General features: G+C 34.2%; 1 protein-coding gene across 1 annotated transcript in view; it reads left to right on the forward strand.

The window, feature by feature from the left end:
- LOC144973648 (uncharacterized) overlaps positions 1-16,933 on the forward strand; it is a 57,868-nt gene that overhangs the window by 26,694 nt on the left and 14,241 nt on the right. Inside the window, exons 12-17 of the mRNA XM_078916366.1 lie at positions 1,626-1,856; positions 2,064-2,222; positions 4,785-4,891; positions 5,377-5,466; positions 8,156-8,295; positions 9,818-9,907. Coding sequence (XP_078772492.1) covers positions 1,626-1,856; positions 2,064-2,222; positions 4,785-4,891; positions 5,377-5,466; positions 8,156-8,295; positions 9,818-9,907 — 817 coding nt within the window. The remainder of the gene's footprint in view (positions 1-1,625; positions 1,857-2,063; positions 2,223-4,784; positions 4,892-5,376; positions 5,467-8,155; positions 8,296-9,817; positions 9,908-16,933) is intronic.

The following is a 16,933-nucleotide window of genomic DNA, read 5'->3' on the forward strand; positions in this document are numbered from 1 at the left end:
TGGCATCAACTCTCATTTTCAATAAGTTTTAATGACTTAGACATTCATCTGGCATCAACTCTCATTTTCAATAAGTTTTAATGACTTAGACATTCATCTGGCATCAACTCTCATTTTCAATAAGTTTTAATGACTTAGACATTCATCTGGCATCAACTCTCATTTTCAATAAGTTTTAATGACTTAGACATTCATCTGGCATCAACTCTCATTTTCAATAAGTTTTAATGACTTAGACATTCATCTGGCATCAACTCTCATTTTCAATAAGTTTTAATGACTTAGACATTCATCTGGCATCAACTCTCATTTTCAATAAGTTTTAATGACTTAGACATTCATCTGGCATCAACTCTCATTTTCAATAAGTTTTAATGACTTAGACATTCATCTGGCATCAACTCTCATTTTCAATAAGTTTTAATGACTTAGACATTCATCTGGCATCAACTCTCATTTTCAATAAGTTTTAATGACTTAGACATTCATCTGGCATCAACTCTCATTTTCAATAAGTTTTAATGACTTAGACATTCATCTGGCATCAACTCTCATTTTCAATAAGTTTTAATGACTTAGACATTCATCTGGCATCAACTCTCATTTTCAATAAGTTTTAATGACTTAGACATTCATCTGGCATCAACTCTCATTTTCAATAAGTTTTAATGACTTAGACATTCATCTGGCATCAACTCTCATTTTCAATAAGTTTTAATGACTTAGACATTCATCTGGCATCAACTCTCATTTTCAATAAGTTTTAATGACTTAGACATTCATCTGGCATCAACTCTCATTTTCAATAAGTTTTAATGACTTAGACATTCATCTGGCATCAACTCTCATTTTCAATAAGTTTTAATGACTTAGACATTCATCTGGCATCAACTCTCATTTTCAATAAGTTTTAATGACTTAGACATTCATCTGGCATCAACTCTCATTTTCAATAAGTTTTAATGACTTAGAGATTCATTTCAAAGTTATGAAATTGGAGACAGAATTTCGTAGTTCTACGAATTTTTCATAATAATAGGCAGGGCTGATATTGTGATTACTGTTATGATGTCAAAGTAAAGAAAATTTTGTTCTGCTCTCGAATTTGCATATCACTAATTATTATTTTTAAAAATTTTAACAAATGGAAAATAAGATTAATTCTTATCTATAAAATATTTTGTTATTACAATGACCAAATTAAAATAGATATGTATGTAAGAAAACAAATTCCGTCAAAGAATTTCTCTTATAAAATACATAGAATTGCCTAAAATCAATTAAAAAGAAATATTATAACACCAGTTAAACCAATACTATAATATGGTTGGTCATTTTCCAATCAACTCCATAAAAATCAAATTAAAAGAAGATACAAGAATTCAAGACGATATGATACAAATGACTACTCATTCATTTGTGGTTAAACAGCTTTTCTATATTTATAACCAAAAATAGAAACGCATTTATAAAGCAATCTGACAGCTCTAACTTTGGAAAATAAAATTTAAAAAACAAAACGAAACAGGCGACTTGTCTGGTATGATTCTTGATGTTGTTAAGCATTCTCTCTTTTTTTTTTAAATTTCTTTTTTACTTTAATTTCTATTTTTTTTCAACATCAGCAAGTTCGAATGCAGCAGCAGATGTATCAAAATGCTGTTCCCCTCCAACAGTTTTCTCACCAACCTCAGCAACACCTGCAACAACAACAACAGCATCATCATCAACAACAACAACACCAGTTCAGTAACAACTTTAGTCACAACCGAGGAGATGCATCTTCTGTACAACAGGGACATCATCTTTCCAGTCCTCCATCTTCTTCCAGCAACAAGCCTATCCCTCAGTCCTCAGTAAGACATTTTTTCTTATATATATTATCAGGCTATGCCTAAAGGTCGTTTTTTTTTTTTTTTTTTTTTTGGGGGGGGGGGGGGGGGGGCTGTTTAATAACGGAAACATTGTGAAACTCATTGAACATGGTTAATGGGTGGAAAGAAGCGCTATATAAAACTTAATATTTGTTATTAATTTTTTTTTTAAACTCTTCTTTTTTCCAGGTAGCAACTGGTCGTCTTATAAGTATTGATGATAACAGTGACAACACTGATTCCTCCAAGCCTAGGTCTGTTCCCAAATCTTTGAGTGATCACACTAGCTTTAAACGTCCGCATCCCCCAAAGGCTGCCGGGAGTAGTGGAGGTTCTGGCCCCAGCACAGTAAGTCTACCTTTGTTTTGACAAAAGAGAAATGAATGTGAAGAAATATCAAGCCCTAGTGGATAACAAAAGGAAGGTGATTGTTAATGTTTCGGAAGGTGATTGTTAATGTTTCGGGTTTTTCTTTGATCAAAAGGAATGATTAAACATGTAAGAAGATTGAAAATCATGGATGGTTTGTTTTTTTGTTGGTTTTTCTTTTCTTTACACCATATATTTGTTTAAATTTCTCACACATTTTGATAAATGAGAAACATGAAATGTGTGCAGTCACATTAATAATAATAATAATAATAATAATAATAATAATAATAATAATAATAATAATAATAATAATGATAACAACAATAATAATAATAATGATAATGATAATAATGGTAGTGGTAATAATAATAATAATGGTAATAATAATAATAATAATAATAATAATAATAATAATAATAATAATAATAATAATAATAATAATACAGTCCACTCCAGATAATCGCAATTCAGTTAATCACAACATTTCCCAAGAAACAGAATTAATTCTTTATAAAAGTCACTGGTTAATTGCAACAAGCTTCAGATAATTGCAACAAATTTTTGATCTCAAATAGTGGCAAAATCAAACAATCTCATGATTAAATTTGAAATCGGTGAAGTCATGACATGTTGAAGAATCGAGATTGGGCGGGGTTTGATGCTACAGTAGTGTGTCAATGTCCTATTACAGACAAAAGAGGTTGGGGCTTTGCAGTTTGGGTTTGTGAGGTCATCAGTGACCATTAGAAGGAGGTGAGGGGGCTGGGCATCGTCTTGACAACAGTAGACGACAGTTGTAAACAGAGCCTGAGCGATATCCTTTATTTTGGGGTTATCAACTGTGTATTGTGACCAATGGGTTTGGTGAGAGCTTACTGTCTCTCATCTCACGGGTTATCTCTTTGAATATTAAAAATATTGAGAACAAAAGAGTGAAAGTTAATCCAATTTGAATAAGAGGCCAGTTTGCATCAAAGTTGCTTTTACTTGCCAAAATCTATACAGGTCTGCGATATGGTTTTTGTTTCAATCAAATTGCTCGGTCTGTGTTGACTAGGAACAATGTTTGCACCAACTGGTTTAAGTTTACCTTATATGTGTACAATGTTTGCACCAACTGGTTTAAGTTTACCTTATATGTGTACAATGTTTGCACCAACTGGTTTAAGTTTACCTTATATGTGTACAATGTTTGCACCAACTGGTTTAAGTTTACCTTATATGTGTACAATGTTTGCACCAACTGATTTAAGTTTACCTTATATGTGTACAATGTTTGCACCAACTGGTTTAAGTTTACCTTATATGTGTACAATGTTTGCACCAACTGGTTTAAGTTTACCTTATATGTGTAAAATGTTGCAAATGTGAACAGGAAGCTCAACTTTGGTGAATTGCAATTTCGGTTAATCGCAACATTTTTGGTGATCCCAAAGTGTTGCAATTATCTGGAGTGGACTGTAATTGTAATAATAATAAAAATAAAAATAATAATAATAATAATAATAATAATAATAATAATAATAATAATAATAATAATGATAATAATAATAATAATGATGACGATGATAATAAATACTAAATAAACTTTATTCATTGATAAAGAAATTGAGTTTACAAAAGTGAATGACAAAAATTGATAAAAATCATTATACATAACTGTCAACCCTTCCACTTTTTTTGAAGTCATTCTTATTTTCACTCTTCCTTTCTGCAATTCTGATTGACTACTGTTCTATTCAAAGGGTAGTAATCAATTGATATTGCCCGTATCACGGTTTGGAAACTGGGAGATTGTGTATTAGGTTGCAACCTCTACCCACTTTAATCAGCATACTTGTGTGCGCACACACACCCACACATACACAAGCTTATGCAAGGGCTGAGATACACAATGAGATTAAACTGCCACAACAAAGCATGTCATTAAATAGAAATATAAAATTATAGCAAATAATGACTAATACTCCAGGGAAAAAATGTCTTCAGACATTTCTTGATGATACCAGTCTCAGTCTGCTTGAAGCCATGGGCTCTAAAAAGTAGTAGTAGTAGTCCTTCAGAGCCGGAGATCATCCAAGTTTCTATAGCATGAAACGGGACAAAATCAATTGCTTGCTTGTCTATCGCAAAGTACTTTCCGCCAGATCTAACAGATTCATTTACCCATTCTCTGCTGGGTGGACAAGGTGTCAGAAAAGAAAAAAATCTCACCTGCACCCGGGATCAATCACTGTCCCTTTGTTTGCAAAGCGATTGCTCTATCAACTGAGCTAATGGGAGCCCCTGCTGTAAAAAGTTATAAACAAAAATGAATATAATAGCTTTAAAAAAAAGAACAAAATACTGAATACCGAATGTTTCGAATCTCAAAACTTTTCTTCAGCCAACAACAAAAAAACAATAATAATAATATTTTTAAAAACAATGGACGGCTGTCGTGTGGTGAAATTGATTCCTTCTACATATTCTAGTATTGCATATGTTACAGTGTTTATATTGCCTTTTTCTTTCCCTTTTTTTTTTTTCCTTCTTCAGCCTTGTGGTATGTTAAGTCCTCCGGTGAATGTGAAAGCAGCCAGGCATAGACGCAATGTTAGTGATACCTCATTCCTCACCATGGGTGGTAAAGGAAGCGCTTTCAGGTTTGTTTTGCTTTAAACATTTGAAATAGGATCTTACTTTCAAATTGAAAAAAAAAAAAAAAGTCTTATATTTTTAACCAACATGAATTTAGCTTTTCAAGATGAGGCACAAGTATAGAAATATCAAAATATTGACATCATTTAACTCTTTGTTATTATTTTTAGACAACCTGTTTGTTAAAAGTAATTAGTAAATTATATCAATCAAACCATAAACGTTAAAGGCTACACACAGTTTTGTGTGTTGGTATGTTTAATTTGGCTGGTGGATGTTATTAGTATTTTACCTAAACGCATAGCATCAATCCTCATCTGCTCAGAGAGAGGTTAAAGCTCATGACAGCAGATTTAGAATATTAAAAAAATGGTCTCTAACCAAACATGCCATTATCAGAGAACTGTGGATTGGGAAGAGTTGTGATTGGATTCTCTTTAAGTTTAAAATTACCTCACATTGACTGTAGTTGGAATTTGCATCCTTTCAGGGCATACCATGGAACTGGACAGCTCTCAGCACCCATGGACAGCAAGTCGAAATCTGCCACAACTACCCCCATAAGCTCACCTCCTCCAATGTAAGTTTTTAAAAATTAATTTATATACTTTTTATGTTTTGCTCTCTTGTGGAAGGAATATTAATAATCTTGACAAAAGCAACTTGTAACTTTAGCATTTATATAGAGAAATATTCATTAAACATGCTCAAATCGCTTTACAAGGGGTCCCTACCAACAGTAATACTTAACAGGTAGGACGAGATATGACATTTGTAAGGCGATGTTACAATTTTCTCCAACAAAGACTTCACTGTTAACAACCAGGTACATTTTTTGCACCCGAGTACAATGAGAGAATATTAATAAAGAGCCTTTTCCAAGGATTCATGTCTATGCACCACTCAGAGTGCGACTCAAACCCTGGACCTTTTGTTTTTTTCTGAAGACCACAAGACAAAATAGCCTCTGTACCTTTTAGAACTTTTAGTAACATTGCTAGACCTGTAAATTCTCAGTCAATTAACTGAACTCAGTCAATTTGTCAAATTCAAATATTTAAAAAAAAGGAAAGAAAGAAAGAAAGAATTCACAAATCGTAGTAGAATGACCGTAAAGTAATTAGGAGTGTTCCATAACGCTACGCATAGCTCATGGGAGCCGTTCATATTAACGATGGATTTATTGCCAAGGCTAAGCGGCGCTTTTTAGAATTGGCGTGACTGAACACATCCCAGTGGAATTTCACACAGCCTTTGTTCAATTATTTTTTCACTTTCCAACCTGTCGTGATCCCAACGGTAGCCAATTTTAAATGAGCCGCCAAGCGATAAATTTCACTGTTTCATCTAAGCCAAAATTGACCACATTTACAAGCTGGGTTTTAAAGGTATAAAAAAGTAAAATGCGAATGCTGGAAGTAACATCTCTAGTAGATGATAATGCTAGACACCTTTAAATCGAAAGTTAGATTAGGATAGATTGCTACAAGCATATTTCGATTGCCTCACGTTGTAAACAAACTGGTTAACCGTTTCTTCACTGATTGGGTACCGGATTATAAGGAACAATGGTAAGTAGCCTAATTAATTCCCGTGCAAATCAGGACGTTTTCTGCCATTGTTTTGCTCAAGCCCAAGCGAGCTTGCTGTTTTGTGGCGATTTACCTTCATTTTGATTCTTTGAATTTTTCCGCTACGCCTGCCGAAGTTTCTTCTTGATAATTCACTTCTACTTAATAATTCAGTGTATTGGCCAGAAGTCATATTTATTTAATTTTTTTTTCTGTCATTAACTGATTGAAAATCAAGTTTGCTCATTGCTACATTATTCTAATGTTCTCACAATGGCTGAGCTGTTCGTGGATTGCAATTCAGACTTGTCGAGCATCGATAAAGATGTGAGGAATAAATTCAATTGGTCATGGCTAGAAGTTAATGATGATAATGGTGATTATTTTTCTGACTATGTCAGAAAAATTCCAGAGGCAGGAATATGGCTTTGATATATTACCTATATGAATGACATGCTTATTTAGCATTCCTTCCACATCAAATTATGGCAGTCATACTTCCAGTAAGAAATAACACCCACTATTTTAATGTATTGTATTTATCACTCTCCTCTCCAATTAAAAAAAAAATAATTGAATCTTCAGTTTGTCGAAGAGTTTCAGTCAATTTTTATAGAGTTCATTTACAGGTCTACATTGCACAGTCACTGTATACCTCAGATTTTGTAAACAATGTACATTTGGCTCCCTTACTTGCCAAGTATTCTTGAGTGTATTGAATTATAAATAAAATTTTGGCTTTGAAGTAAAGAAAACATTTCTTTGTCTGTATAGTACATAATATAGATAAAGATCTGAAAAAGTGCATATGAAACAGTGCCAGACAAAGCTACGAGGCAGGCTGATGCTTATCTTCTTTGTATTTTTCTCTCGGCTTTGTTTCCTTCACACCTTTTCAGATCTTTTCCTTATAATAATGCCTGCTCCCTAAGCATTGCGACATGAATGATATAGATTTGTATTTCCATCTGGTAGGCAAGAGACAGTTAAATTGATCTGTCATAAATATAAAAACAGATGGATGATGTTGATATTAGGTGTGATCTGCTCCAGTGTAGGATAAAATATAAGGGGGTTGGGGGGGGGGGGGGGGGGGGGAGAATGCGCATTTTGGTCATTTTCTAATTTAGGGGAGGTGCGATGTGGTGTATAAAATGATTTTCTTTCATTCAAATATAGTGCTAGTAAAATAACAGCGACAGGTTTGTGTTCCCTCTTGGTAAATTTTCACTGGTACATTACGTGAGCTGAAATTTAATAGAAGGATTAGTGGCGTAAGTGCTATATATAAATGTACATTTATTATTATAAAGGAAGGGGGTGGGGGGGGGGATTGCTAATAAATAAGCTTAAAAGGGGGGGGGGTGCAAAAACTCAAAATAAAATAAAATGGCTGTCAATTTGATACAATAGAGTACTTACATATTGTTGTGAACTGAGATCAAGACTAAAGCAAGTCAGTTGATGGGCTTGAACCACAATGCAATTCCTCATCCTCTCTTCACTCTTACAAATTGAGTTCGTGATGTACGGTATTTTATTGAAGAGGAAAAAGGTGAGCATATATATTGTGCAATAGCCGCTAAATATGTTCAATGCGCTTTATAAGGGGTCCAAGCCAATAGTACTATGTGGGTCATTTTTTGTGTGGGTCATTAACTAATGTAATATCACTCATAGTTGGTTTATGAATTTCAGCGGGTTTCAGAGGTCTGGACGCCCTGTATCTGCAGATTTGGCCGAATGGAACCCTTTTGGAGATGATAATTTTGGGAATGAGACGGACGACATGATGTTTGGGGAGGAATTTGACAAAATTCGACGTGGATCCAATACCAGTAAGTCTTTTTTTTTTTTTTTTTTTAAATTTGAGCTTTTTATATAGTGCAATGTCGACTAAACATGCTCATAGAGCGTGACAAAGGGTCCCTGACCAGCAGGGATATGAAACATGTAGAACGATACATCATGCCCTTTAGGCGTTATAACAATTTTTTTCCGATAGAGACAATGCTGTTAATGGACAGGTACTCATTTTACACCTGAGTAAGGAGAGAGAATGCGAGTAAAGAGCCTTTTCCAAGGACTCAATTATGCGCTGAGCGAGGCTTAAACCCAGGACCTTCCATTCCCAAAGCGAGTGTCATACCACAAGACCACATAGCCGCACACATTTTTAGTGTTGGTTCATGCAAATTAGAATTTAAAAACAAAAAATCTTACGTGAATACCAGATAGTCTTTTTATTCTTTGTAGATATAAATTAAAAGTTAAAAGTCAAATTAATAAAAATGAAATTGAAGGTCTAGCAAACTACCAGCAAAAATTGCTGGATACCCTTTGGTGTTAGAAAGTCTTTCTGCCAGATCTAAGAGAACCAAAAGCTGAGTGGATGAATAGATGCGGCTATATGGGCTAGTGGTATGACACTCGCTTTCGGATCGGAAGGTCCTGGGTTTGAGCCTCGCACTCGGCGCATAGTTGAGTCCTTGGAAAAGGCTCTTTACTCACATTCTCTCACCGTACTCAGGTATAAAACGAGTACCTGGCCGTTAACAGCGTTGTCTTTGTCCGAAAAACTGTAATATCGCCTAACATGCGTCATGTCCCGTCTACATGTCAAATGTTGCTGTTGACCAGGGACCCCTGGTAAAGCGCTTTGAGCACATTTAGTGGATATTGCGCTATAAACAGCTCAATTTAAATTTAAAGAAATAAAACCCTAACAAAACTTAGTGTGCCAGGCTTTGATATCAGTCCCTTTGCTTTTGGGTCTAGTGTTCTACCAATAGAGCTATCTAGCTGGAGCATTTATATAGTGCAATATCCACTTAACATGCTCAAAATGCGTTACAACCAACAGAAACACTTAACGTGTAGGACAAGATGTGATGCCTGGTGTTGGGCGATAGTACAATTTTCTTTCAGGACAGAGACAACGCTGTAAACGGCCAGGTACTCATATTGCACTCGACTTCAGTGAGAGAATGTGAGTAAAGAGTCTTTTATAAGGATTCAACTATGCGCTGCTCAGAGCGGGACTTAAAACCCAGAACCTCTCGATCCAAAGGCGAGTGGTATCATACCACTAGACCACATAGCTGCACCTTCAATATATATATATATATATATATATATATATATATAAAATCTTTATTTGTAGTCACTTTTGCAACAAAGACAGTTTTTCTGTCCTTCTCCTTTATTTACTTATTTATTTATTTATTTTTTGGATCTTGATGATTTTTGTGTGTCCACCCTGAGAAATGGGATTTTTTGTATTTGTAATATTTTTGAACATCAAACCATTTTTTAAATTAAAACAAATTAATATTCCATCTCCTCATCACTGTATGATAGGTGTGTCCAATGTCAAAAGCAGAGAGGACTTGGTCATGTCGGAATCAGACTCTTCCGATCCTTTTGGGAATGCTCCTTTCAAAAAAGCTGGTAAGTTCTAAGATACGCATCGAATTATACCAAGCGATATTAAGCTGCTAGAAGCAGTGGGCTGTAAAAAGTGATAATCGCAAATCAATATAACAGTTTCAAAAAGGAACAAAATACGAAACACGGAATGTTTCAGTCTCAAACCCCTTCTTCAGCCAACAGCAAAAATAAAGACATAAATACATTACTTAAAAACCCAGTATACTAACGATGGAACGTTTCGTATCTGGTTTTTAAGAAATGTATATATGTTTCTATAGTTTTTGTTGTTGACTGAAGAAGGGTTTTGAGCCAGAAACGTTCTGTAATTGGAATTTTGTTCTTGTTAAAAAAATATTTTGAAGCTGTTCTATTCATTTTTGTTTATTACTTTGTATTGGAATTTTACAATAGTCTTTTATTAAAAATAATAAACCTGAGACTTGTCTATGTCCGAGAAGTACCTGTATCAACTGTGGCTATGTGGTCTAGCGGTATGACACTCTCTGTCGGATGTTCGAGCCTTGCTATGCACATAGTTGAGTCCTTGGAAAAGTCTCTTTACTCACATTCTTTCACTGTACTCAGGTGTAAAATGAGTACCTGGCCGTTAACAGCGGAAAAAATTTGTAATATTGCATAGCGTGCATCGCGTCTTGTTTTATGTGTTATGTGTTGCTGTTGGTCAGGGACCCTTTGTAAAGCGCTGTGAGCACGTTTAGTGGATATTGCACTATATGTGTCAGTGCATGACATAATCAGTTGGAAGGTGAAAATTTTGGAGTTTGCATTTTTTTTTTCCCATTATCTGAAAGAACATGCTGCCAAAAGCATTTTAATCTTTGTTTGAAGTAAACTGGGTGATTTTTTATAAAGTTATGGTCAGATGTATGGGAAAGGTATCTAGCAACTTTTCTCAAATTTCATACTTTTTCAACATGGCGAGCTGTACAAAATATTTAGAAGTGAAATTCAGCTTTGATATTTCCCGAATTTGTACAAAAAGGGTTTAATAATTTATGACAAGAACTCATTTTTGATAAAAAATTGGCTTCTAACTAAACTTGGCAATATCTCAGTTCAAACCTTTTCACCTTCCGACTGATTATGTCATTCATGGTAACATCGAAAAAAAATTCAAGCTCAAACTGTCTGTCCATTGTTGTGCAAGGCAAATGTTTTACACCCTGTTAAAACTTACAAAATATCAACTCTGTTTCACTCATGTACAATACAGAGAGGTCATTCATTCATTGCAACTCTTGTAAAAAATGAAATGGAGAGAAACATTGTATCATGACCAATGCATATTTGTTCGTTGTTGGCGTTCGGTGCATTTTAATGTCATCGAGAGACTATTGTTTGTGTCTCCATCAATTATGTATTGTCTACTTGGGATGAACTGCGTGGTCAATGAAATATTTTTCCCTTTCATTTCATTCTTCTCTTTGTTGTATTACTTTTTTTTTCTTTTTTTTTTTCTTTTCTTTTTTTCTTTCTTTTTTTAAAACCGTTTCCTGTGTATCTTTGTATTATTTTTTGTTGTTTACAAGTACTTTTTTGTTGTTGTTGTTTGTTTTGTTTTTTCTGTCTTCAATTTTTTTTCCAGAGTTGAGATTAGATCAATATGAGTTGTGATATTTTGTAGTCTGATATAAGATGAGCAAAATTGCTGTGAACATTGTTGAAAATTCAGTGGAAGTACACTTTTTTTTAAAGGATTATTTTATTTATGAATTGAATTGACCTTTCCTTTAACCGGTTAACTACTGTACTCTGGAAAAACATGTATTTGAAAATTTGGCCAGAAAACTTGGCCTTCAAATATTGATCGATTTAAATGACCCTCATCTTGGCAAAAACTGTCTAACCTGGGACTTTGCGAATGAGGGTCATTTAAATGGATCGATATTTGAAGGACGAGTTTTCTGGCCAAATGTTTAGAAGCATGATTTCTTTTAGAGTACTACGGTTAACTGTTTAAAAGAAAAGTACAAATCATATTTTTTTCCCCAGACCTTTAATCTTTTGTCATTAGTGTTTGAAGTGCTTTATTGGAGTGCAGAATTACTTTTAGTACCGATATATTTAACGCTCGTTTTTATTGACATAATTATTATAAGTTTGCTAGCTGTAATTCTCTCGCTTATTATCATATTCAAACTAAATATTGTAGCTGAACTGACTCTTTACTGTTGCATGCACAAGGAACATGTATATCTTCTTCTTTGCATGATGGCACTAATATAATATGATTCTAATCTCTTTGCATGTTGAAATAACCATTATGTCCTTACTTCAAATCCTCTTCGAGAATGAAGTGGGATTTGTTAGTCCGATCTTTTTAGTTTGCATGTACTGTCCAAATTGGATGAAGTCTCAAGTTTTTAAAAAAACAAACAAACGAATTGTTATGGATTAAAATTGGGGTTTTGATCAAATCGAATGGCAGACGGTGTAATTATCCACTCAACCATTTAACAGACAACCCTGATTTTATCAATCTGCATCAAGTTAATTTAATTTTGTGTGACAAATTTACGCTGTCATAGGGAAAATAAATGTTTGCCAATGTCATGTCCTGTGCTTTCTATCTAATCCAGTCACCCCCCCCCCCCAACCCACCCCTCCCCTTAATAATTGCTCAAAGTCATACTAAGCTGCCAGAATCTGTGGATCGTTAAAAGTAATGATAAAAAAATGAATATAACAACTTCGGAAAAAAAAAACGCCAACAAAAATACCACAGAATATCTCTGACTCAAAACTTTTTTTCAGCTAGTAACAAACGCAATAAAAACCATTAATACATCACTTAAAATCCAGACAGACGACGATGGGGAAGTCAGGCTTATGGACAGGACCTGCCAAATACTTCTCTGTCGTGTGTCAGGATTTTAGGGTGATTTATTGTTTATATTGCCTTGGTTATTATTGGCTGAAAAAGAGTTTTAAGTTCCATGTTTGGTATTTTGTTCTTTTTGCGAAGCTGTTTTAGTCATTTTTGTTAATTGCTGAATTATTTCTCTGCTTCACCCAACAACACATAATTTTTTTCCCACCTTCGGCACATCCTACATTATTATTTTTTTATTTTTAATCTTTGAAGATCTACATAAAAACACAACCCATTTATTACTTTTTTTTTCTCCAAACTAAAAGGAACAGGATCACTTTTGAATTTATTTCCAAAATGAAAAGAACAACAAGATGAAGCAAAAAAGATTATAGAGAAAACCATTTTCATTCACGAGTCCTCAGAAACTTGTTGACACGCTCATTTTTTATTCAAGCCCCTGGATAAAGTTAAAATTGCTTCTTCTATTATTTGTTTATTTCTTTTTTTTTTTGCTAGATGGTCAGGCTTCAGAATGCTTCAATTTTGAGGATTAATCACTTATGTTCTTTTTATAAAAAGTTATTTTCAAACAAAATGATGGCGGGGAAATTAGGCTTGAATGATAGTCCAGAAAAAATTAATTTTCAAAAGATGTATCTAGTTTTTTTTGTTTTTTTTTTTCTCTCTAACTCTCAGTGCTAACATTTGGCAAACATTTATTTTCCCAGGCAGAAATTGGTAGTTTCCAAATCTAACGAGTGGGAACGGGATGAAGAGGAGAAGAAGAAGAGATGGGGCAGGTGGAGATGATGAAGACAAAAAGACACACTACTGACCTTGACCTCCTCTCTGTCATCTTCATGTTGTTGCAGCCATGTCCCTACTCAACCACCACTCTCATATTCCAGTTGTACCTGCATGCCTATGTTGACGACTATATATGTAATGTTTGTATGATAAATATAAGGTGTAGCGGAAGTCTTCATAAAAGATGGCCTTTGATGTGCTTTGCAATAATTACGATCAGTTCATGGGATGGAGACTTTGGACATACATACCATTTAACATAGTGTTCATTTTTACAATTTATTTTGTGTCACTGAAGACATCGGAATTCTTATGAGAAAGACTTTTGCTTGGATCCTTGTGTTTGAATTAGTCAAGAGAGCTTTGTTGAATGTGATATTATACTGAAATCCTTTTAGATTTCAACATGATTTTATTTTGTTTCATAAAGATGATGTTTGTACTAGTATAAGTAGCCGCCAAGGAATTTGTTTTGTTCGACAATCAACAATAGGTAAACCAAGATACAGATTAATGCGGCTTTTGCGATCTGATACAGGTTAACAAGATGATCTCCTGAATCAGGCAATTAACCAAATTGGGGATTTAACAAGGTAACTGCCATTCTCTGGAAAGACACGAATTTAAGAATTTGGCCAGAAAACTCATTTTTCAAATATTGATTGATGTAAATGACCCTCATCTTGGCAAAAACTCTCAAACCTAGGACCTTGCAAGGTCCCAAGTTTTAGAGTTTTTGACAAGATGAGGGAAATTTAAATTGATCAATACTTGAAGGATGAGTTTTCTGGCCAAAATTAATACATGTATTGTCTTTCTAGTGAATAGTAGTTAAGTGGTTAAGAGTGACTTCAGTGACTCTTATATTGTTTCATTAGACTGGGTAACAATCAGGTAGCCCTTAAAGCAGTATTTAGCCAGGAGTTTTAAAACATTATTACATGTTAAGAACTGGTATTTCAATTTTTCAAGCTAGTCAGATTTAACTTCGTTCTTTTTTGGAGAAATTTAAAATCATTGAATTTAGTCAAAAAGTTGTGTGTTCAAATTTCCAAATGTTTTGTGCCAGTGCTGCCAACCATACTTATAAAATGCCTATTCTTACGCATTTTCGTTTATTTTCCGCTGAAGATCTTAAGCATTCTTCAATTTCTTTAAACAGTTTTTAAAAATAAGTCATACACTCTTTTAATGTAATTAAACACTTTGATTCGTTATATGACCTAAAGTTCATGTTGGGAGTTCAATAAAATATTATCTGGCTGGGTCGTATCTGATTTATATGTAGATTCTGGAAGTCGATACTCTTTGTATCATCTATGAAGAGTAAGTTCATTCATTAATTTACATATCGATTATAATATTACTAGTCTGGTCTTGTTTCCCATCTTCAGAATTAGACCTCGTTGTGGTTTTCAGGATTGTACGCATTTAAAAACAAAAAATCGGTGGTCATTTGCCTCATCTGTGTACACATTTAAATAGGTAAGCGTTGGCAGCATTGCACAACAAAACTTCTAGAAACATTTGGGTGGAAAACCATGCATTGCTCCATGCTTTTGTCAGGGACAACCTTTACATTGTAGAGGGAAAGAACTTTGCATCTAACTGATGACTTGTTTGTGTTTCATTGATTTGAGCGGCTACGTGGTCTTGTGGTATGACACTCGCCTGTGGTCCTCAAAGTTGGAGTCCCGCTCTGAGTGGTGCATAGTTTTGACCCTGGAAAGGGCTCTTTACTCACATTTTCTCTTCATACTCGGATGTAAAATGAGTAACTGGCCATTAACAGCGTTGTCTCTGTCAGAAAAAAATACAAGATTGGCTAATGGCTGTCATTTCTTGTCCGACATGTTGAATGTTGTTGTTGGCGTGGGACCCTTGTGAAGCACTTGTTGAAAATTAAAATAAAATAAATTTCCCTTTATTCATCCCAAAGGGGAAATTTGTCTCAAGGGTCTATTCCAAGGGAAGACTGGAATAACTCAGACATCAGCCCCAGTGTAGGGCTGCAAATCAAGCTAGGGAAAGGTGACTTGCTCAAGGCCACACAGCTCAGCGCGGCCGATCAAACTTGGTACCTTTTGGGTACGAAGCAAAGACCGTAACGCTGAGCCATGCTGCCCCTTTAATGGATATTGCGCTGCATAAATGCTCAATTTTTATTTTATAGCATGGATGTCATCATGTCTACAGAAAGACATTCTGAAGAAATCCTACATATGTCAATTTTCTAATTTTTTTTTTCATTTTTTTTCCTGGTGTCCCTCTTAAATACTTTTTTTTTCAAAAAAGATAACGGCTAGAAATACAGTGTTACTTTGATGTAGCGATGTTGGGATGGGGAAGAAATTTGTAGCAGTAATCAAATCAAAACATGTGTACAGTCAAACCTGTGTAAGACAGGTGCTTTAGAGGAATTATATCGAGTTTAAGTGCAGACTGATGTCTAAAGGAAGAAGGCTGTATGTGGCAACACATTACAAATTCGGATATGGTTTTCTTTGTATAGATGCTATGCAATTAGGCACAACATCCTCCAGCCAGAAAAAAAAAACGTAATAACACACACAATTTTGTGTAACCTTTAATGTTTATAGTCTGATTGATATGATTTAGTGAGAACTAATCACTAAAAGGCAGTCTAAAAATAATAACAAGGAGTTGAGTAATATGAATAGGGCAGAATTGCGTATGTATATCTCCTCTTAGTAAGAGAAAACCAACCAAACATTGGGTAAAAGAAAACAAAGAACTATCACTTGATTGACATTTACATGTAAAATAAATAAGACGATGAAAGACTAAAAGAAATTTAATGTTTTACGTATCGTGTGGAATCTCTCGACACTTTTTTATGATATTAATTTTTAAAATGTTTTGGTCTATTGTTATTTTGTGTTTTTTTTGTCATTTTTTTTTTTTTAATTTTAAGATAAATGGGATGTGAATCAATGCGATTTTGTCACTCTTTGACAATAAAACTCATATCATAATAAGGTTTAGGAAGCATATGTTGTTGATCCATTCAAACAAGATTATGATGATAATTATTACGCTTGGCTTTTTTTTTTTATCAGTTGTGTCATAGTGATTGTTGGAAGTGAATTTCAGGCACAAATTGTATACGATTTCATTGGATTATCATGCGACTAATAATTCTTTCTTGAGGGTAGAACTAGAACAAAGTGTAAATTGACATCATGCGAATGTGATATTCTTTTTTTTGTTTTTTTGAGAATTATCCAGCTTCCATCGGCCACTTTATATTTTACATTCACCCCGTTTTGTTGATAAATGAAACTGCCTTTGTTATGCATTTATACACCTACAATTTCCAAGTTTAAGTTATTCATGACTTTTTATTTCTCTTTATTGTGATCAAGATGATAATGTATGTA

Source organism: Berghia stephanieae, chromosome 5 (assembly GCF_034508935.2).
Source record: "Berghia stephanieae isolate SIO BIC M18660-M18661 chromosome 5, UCSD_Bste_1.3, whole genome shotgun sequence".
NCBI classification, from domain to species: domain Eukaryota; kingdom Metazoa; phylum Mollusca; class Gastropoda; order Nudibranchia; family Aeolidiidae; genus Berghia; species Berghia stephanieae.